The sequence below is a fragment of the Pteropus vampyrus genome, unplaced genomic scaffold (genome assembly GCF_000151845.1).
Source record: "Pteropus vampyrus isolate Shadow unplaced genomic scaffold, Pvam_2.0 Scaffold173, whole genome shotgun sequence".
Classification (NCBI taxonomy): domain Eukaryota; kingdom Metazoa; phylum Chordata; class Mammalia; order Chiroptera; family Pteropodidae; genus Pteropus; species Pteropus vampyrus.
This window is the reverse complement of record NW_011888954.1, coordinates 1,321,987-1,328,773: the sequence shown is the minus strand read 5'-3', so window position 1 is coordinate 1,328,773 and position 6,787 is coordinate 1,321,987. Positions and strand designations below refer to the sequence as shown.

Here is a 6,787-nt window from a genome sequence, read left to right as displayed (position 1 = left end):
AAAAGTTTCTAACTTTTATTATATTGGCTTGTTACTTCCCAAAATTCTAAATGCTTCACATACATAATTTTAAAATTAAAAGTTGAACTCCATGATAAATTGTACCCAAGGAAATCAAACCGTTCCAGCCTCATCTAATATAACCCCATAAAGGAAACTCAAAAGACATATGGTGATTGTGGAAAATAAAGCTACCTTTGGAATTCCTAAGTTTTTATTTGAGAACTATATTAAGAACATCCTAACTAGTCTCAATTACTATCTGGAGACCTAAGAGAAACATGAATTATAAAACAAACAGCCCATCTCAAATCAATTAGTTGGATTGCAATTACAAGTGGTGTTAATGAAATAAGAATGTGTTGGGAGATAATTCTCCATGGGGCTCTGTGTTTCTGCACATTTTATGGACAGAGGCGTTGATTGTCTCATCATGAATATTTGTACGGAGGACAATCTTGGAGGAGAGAGACAGTCTCCTCCAGCGCAAAAGACAGGCATGCCAAGTGCCACACATAAACGTTCAGATTCCTTAAGCTCATGGCTCCTCTCCCACAGCTTAAACCACTGATGTGAAGGTATCACCTGGCCCTCTCTATCACCCTCTGGGAACCGGGGCTCAGGGAACAAGTGTAAGAAAAGGCTGACACTCTGGCTACTCCTCTTGTTGCGAGCACTGAAGTCTTCTGTCTCTGACCCAGAAGCCCAACATCTTCTGCCAACATCTATGAAACTGAGGCAATCTAACTTGTTAGCTTCAAATCCTTCACAGTTCTGCTATAAACTTTTTTAAAAAATCAATGTTCTAGGTAACCTGTTCCTTACATGCTGCAATGCCACCATGTGTCAAAACAGCAAATTGCTATTTAAAACATACAAACATGGTTTCATTCAACTGGCTTCTATTTGAAATTGCAATCACTAAAAAATGCAAAAGCAAGATAATCTTTACTTTCAGAAACATAACGTAAGTCTAGATTGGAATGAATACATGAATACACAAACATGTATTTTTAAGGTCCCAGGGTATGCAAAAACTTTTTCATTTTCCTTTGAACCCCTGTTTGCTTTTCTCTACAATCCGCTCTGATAAAAGCTATTTATGGTTAACTATTATCTACTCATTTTCAAGATTATCCTTGGCGGAAATCTAATCCTAAAACGTTTCCTCTGTTATTAAGCACGCTGGGCAATCAGTGAGAGTAAAATTGGAGAGTGACAAATAATTTCAACACTAAGCAATTTAAAACACAATTGGCAAGAAACTTTTTTGGATAACAAACAGTCGACCTGAGTACAAACAGTCTGCATTTTAATCATTGTTTTTGCATTTTCTGTGCCACAGCTACCATCCACAAGAACTGTTCATCGAGAATTCTCTACAATTAAATGGTATTTACATGTGAAATTATAAACCTTTTGTATTCTAAAGAATTCAAATAGAGCAAAGAATATGCAGATGAGTTACCTGGAGCAAAGTTTGTTGTCCCAAAGAACTTAATGGTGCCAATTCTCTGGCCAACCACCAACACTCTATCTCCGAGTTGGAGTTCACCTTCACAACACGTATTATTTGCTACAGATGTTGCTGAGGAATTCAAACCTGTTTAATTGGTTGGAGGGGGAAGGGGATAGGGTAGGAAAAGAGAAAAAACAAAGGGAAAAAACTCAAAAAGCACATTAGCCACAAAAAAAAAAAAAAATCACTATGTATTCTAATCAGTCTAGTTGGTGGGAGATTTCAATATGTGATGCTTTCATTATGTATATATCATCCACAGTTCTGTTTCTCATATGTGAGGTCAAACTCCCCAAAGGAAATGTGCAGGGCTTCCTGAGAAAACTATTGCCATGGAAACTTAACACGCACGATTCCTGATCAACTCCATCCAGACTGCCCGATGGCACTCTCTCCAAGAACAGATGTCAGCGCACTTTCTGTCTAGGGCTAGACAGTAAATATTTCAGGCTCTGTCACAACTACTTAACTCTGCTGTTGTAGCACAAAAGCAGACATAGAACGGGCACGGCATGCTCCGATAAAACTTTATTTACAAAAGTAGGTGGTAGGTTGGATCCGGCCCTGTGCCAGTAAAATGCTACAATTATAGTAGTACACTGGGACTCACTGTAAATGATACACACGTGATTTGAAAGTGAAATTGTTATAAGGTTCCAATTGCCCCAAATCGATTTCCTTATTAGAAACAAAACCACTCCACCCTCACCTTGACTCAAACCTGAACCCTGAAATGCCCACTATCTGACAGAAGTCTTGGAGAAATACTGTCCAGAAAGCTGTTCAATTATAACGGAGCGGAGGCGGGCCCTTAAGGCGTCTCCCGTCAGTCCATAAACAGATCTGAACAGCTGTTATCTGGGAAGGCCCAGAGAACCCCAAGTGAGGGCATAGGATAGAGGATAAATCTCACTGTTAAAGGGGGAGGAGCTAAAAACACGGCAACAGATGAGCAACATAAACCCGGGGAGAAGGAAGGTCTGGATGAAGCGCAGCGCCAGAAAGTCCTAGGCCCTCAGCGCAGCTTCGACTTCCACAGAGCTTCAAGTGCTTTTCACAAGAATCGTAATTACAGATAAGATAGAAACTCAGGAGTTAATGAAGACATGGTATTCACAGGTAGCAGGTGGCACGTCTGGATTAAAACCCAGACTCTGTGACCAGAAATCCTCAGGGCTTTCCCCACACTGTCTGCAGACAATGGACCAAAGACAAGTTCAACAATGGGACACGATGCGGCTGAGAACACAGACTTCCTCCCCTTCCTCTCCCTCCCCCCTCACCCGTTCTTTCTGCTCCTCCTGCTCCTTAATTCTTTTTCCTAGCTTCCTAATAATGTCCACTCTCTGCATTCCATATCGCCCTGAAATACAAATCTGTAGAGAAAGGGGAATGTCAACAACTCCAGAAAATTTCTTAAGGAAACGTCTCTGGGGTCACAAACATGGACTTAAGCTCACGTATCTCCCATTCTCAACTCGATAACTCTCTTCATCTTTACTATTATCTAAGTCTACATATCCCTCAAATTTATAAAAAGAAAAAAAGATTAAATGTGTAAGTACACTAGAACTACTTCTTATAAAGGGTATGAAAAGGTAATTCCGTACTCACATAAACAATTTTTAAATCAAGAAAATGTCAAAAGTCAAAATTCCAAATGAAGGAGGCCTTAAAGTGTAAACAAAATGAAGATAAAGAGGATTGTGACATCACGACATCACTGTCTCTCCTTGCCTCTGTTCCTCCCAGTGCTGGGGAGAAAGTGTTTATGGAGGGAGAGGTATCTATTTGGAAAATAAATATTCCAGGGAAACAATTTCAGGCAAAACTTCTAGGGTTCTCTATGTTCAGAGTCCCAACTTTTAGGTTTATTATGGCCATCTTTCTGTTGAGGGTTGGTGTGTTTGTTTTTCTCCACATATAATAAAGTGTTTTAAAAAGTAAAAAAATCCTGTCATGAACATTTTCTATAAGAAAATATAGGTTCAGTACAGGTATTCGAAGTATTAGAAAAAGAATCTGGTAATTATGAAGTTTATTAAAAACAAATTATGCCAAAATGGCTTTATTTCCTTTCTGGACAAGTTTGCTATATAGGTAAATAAGTGAACTGCAGTAATTCGATAAATGCTAATTTCAACAAGAAGCTTGATATAAAGCATTTTATGTGTTCTTACACATAACTGAAGAAAAGGGGCCTAAATGAGATTATATGCAGGGTTCACAGCTAGTTAAAAAAACCACATCAGAAAGGTTATCATTGTCAGCCTATTAGGAGAGGCTCTGACCCTCTCCCGCATAGTTTTAAATGACTGAGATACAAATAGAGAAAGCATGCTTTTTAAATACGAAGATGGCACAAAAGTATGTGAAAAAGCTAATATGCAAGATGTAAGAAATGAAATTCAGAGGGATGAAACCTCTAACATTAACTGAAAATAAATGTAAAGCCCTATGCTGAGCAACAAAATGAGATTTAGCATGAGGCTCCATCTGAGCTAATAAGAGAGTAGCCACCAAAACTGCATGAGCGGCCGCAGACGGCACTTGTCTGGAGCGGCAACAGTCCAGCTCTACACCGGCTGGCAGGAGGGGTCTGGAGACCCCGTAGCACGAGGAAGAGCAGAAAGTGCCTGGGATGGAGGCGGACTATTAACAACAGTTGCAGAGAAAGCATCAGACGGGCCTGTGGGGAAAGCCCAGGTGTGCCAATTACGAACTGCCATCGTGCACTCTGACTTACCTCCCTAAGCCTTGGTTTCCTCACTCATAAAATGAGCATGATCGTAATAGTACCTACCCCATAGGTTTATTTTGAGAACTAAATGAAGTAAGGTATATAAAGTGCCTAGAATAGTACCTGAAATAATAAGTATATAATACATATTAGTTATTATTATTAGGTTAGAAAGGAAATAAGAAAGATAACAACCCATACGGTTTCCAATTATCTGAGGATCTACCACAAAGTTCTAAAATGAACCTTAACGGGTTGGAGGCCTTAGACACATGGGGAAGAGAAGAAGTCAATCCGGACAAGGAAAATTGTGTGAGCACTAGGAGGAAGGCTGAGAAATCCAGAGTATGTTTGCGCAGGGGGCGGGGGGGAGGGCGAGGGCTGTGAGGGAGACAGGAAAAATGAAGTAGTTCAATCTGACTGAAGTAAAGGGTTCCTTTTACACATTTAAAAAGAGCAAATCTACTTACAAACAAACCAAGATAAAAAACACCAAGAAAGCCTGGTTGAAAAAGCCATAGATACCAGCACTGGCTCTAGATGAAACAGACGGGCTTTTGCTCATTGTCTTCTTGCTATTGCTACTTGCATTCAGTTTCTGGGAGCTCTGTCTGTGTTCCAAAGAAGATGTAGAGGACGAGCTGCTGTTGGATCCAAGCAGGTTAGCTAAAGCAGGTAAAGGAAACGAATACTTCAAAGGGTGGAAAAGAGGAAGTGAATCAATGAGATGCTTTTCCAGGTAAATCTCTCTGACATTCTCCACTTAGCTTCTCCAATTATGGATTATACAATGTTGAATCGAATGACTGGTTTCGTCCAAATATATCATAGTTCGTACATAAAAGATTTCATTACCTGAGCAACTGTATTTTAAGGACTCACATTATGTGACGACAATCTTATATAAGAAAATGTCATCACATCCATGAACTTAAACTGTTTCCAACCACCAATCCCTCACCTCTCACTTTACATGAAATAGTAGAATCCCATCTTATTTGTACAAAAAAAAAACACTGTTGATGTGTTTTAAGGTAACAAAGTTTAATATTAAAATGTTTTGAGTTAACCTGAAGGCAAGTAGGAATACTTTTGAATTTCTTATTCATGTTCTACTGACCCAATGATTTGATAGCTAAAGGCAACTTTAAATATTTTTATCAAGCTATCCACACTACATAATTTCCTTTTATTCTCTTAATTAGTCCAATAGTTCACTAATTTAAGTGTACATAAGAATCATAGTGCAGAATTTTATACAAAAACGTATTTACTTTAGTATGAGTTGCCTGGGGGATTTTCAATGGTAAATTTTTACTATAATGATTTTTCCCTTACAAACTTTAAAATTTAGCTCCCATCTAAATTATATCACTGTATTATTTTAAAGTTCCATCATAATATTAAATGTTTAGAACAAAATTTATAAATTATATTACCATCTTTTTCTGTTACAGTTTTCAATTCTTCACCAGGAGGTAATGACAGTGTCGATTCAGAAGCACTATCTTTTTTTAATGTCATTAGTCCTAGGACATAGAAACAAAACACTTTAAGCAAGAAAGGATTTTGTCTAACGTTAAACAAAAAAAGAAATGTATTTCCTTTTTAAAGTACAGATATCCCTCATTATCTACATCTTATCCATCTCTAAAAACATACTGGATAATAAATTCACAGATAGCAGGACCAATATTCTATTATTTAAAGGGAAAAGGAAAGAATGCATTCCTAGCCCATCTGAAAACCCCAATTTCCCCAAATATCACTGAAGTATCTTTTAAACCTATTTAACAATATACTAAGGAACTGTAAATAATATAAAGCATTTAAAATATAGTTACCTAATTGTTTGATATTTAATGCACTCATTAGTGTATCTGCACAACATCAGCAGGTAAAGCAAACCTAATACAGCCAAGATATGACGGACTTGCAGACAACTTACGTGATTTCACTGGCGTGTGCGTGCAATCTCATTGCAGCGGATTTTCTATTTATATAGTGAATTTGGGGTAAAAGCTTTTACAAATCAATATAGTAATTATTCATTTAAGTGAGAGTCAGATAATAAATTCTGTACACTCTGCCACTGGTATTCTGAAAATGATGACCTCACTCTAGGTACACTAAATTCCCACCCAAAAAAAAAAAAAGCTTTGAAAAAGAAAAAGCTCATAAATACTACTCTACCGTATTAAGACTCCTGTTTCAATTCTACAGAACCAAATTATATAAATAAGAAACTTAGTGGACTATATCCAGTCTTAAATTCCATCAAATATCCGTTTCAATTCTACTCATTTATGAAGCATTTTTGGTGAAGAACTGTGCTTGGCACTGCAGCCTTCACAAACATGAACAAGACATGGTCTTAACCCTAAAGGAGGACCTTTTCAATTTGGTAAAATACACATACACGTGAATAACTAAAATATGAAGACTTTTTTTATATAAGCACTAGCATAGAAGGAGGAGGTAATAATCATGCTTACAAAGATAAATTAATCCCTCAATAAGAAGATCAC

General features: G+C 37.6%; 1 protein-coding gene across 2 annotated transcripts in view; it reads right to left on the bottom strand.

The window, feature by feature from the left end:
• CLIP4 (CAP-Gly domain containing linker protein family member 4) overlaps positions 1-6,787 on the bottom strand; it is a 54,398-nt gene that overhangs the window by 21,930 nt on the left and 25,681 nt on the right. For both annotated transcript variants that reach the window (XM_011370742.2, XM_011370743.2), the window contains exons 9-11: positions 5,699-5,788; positions 4,785-4,925; positions 1,469-1,603 (exon numbers count right to left, since the gene is read on the bottom strand). In XM_011370742.2, the coding sequence (XP_011369044.1) occupies positions 1,469-1,603; positions 4,785-4,925; positions 5,699-5,788 (366 nt within the window). The remainder of the gene's footprint in view (positions 1-1,468; positions 1,604-4,784; positions 4,926-5,698; positions 5,789-6,787) is intronic.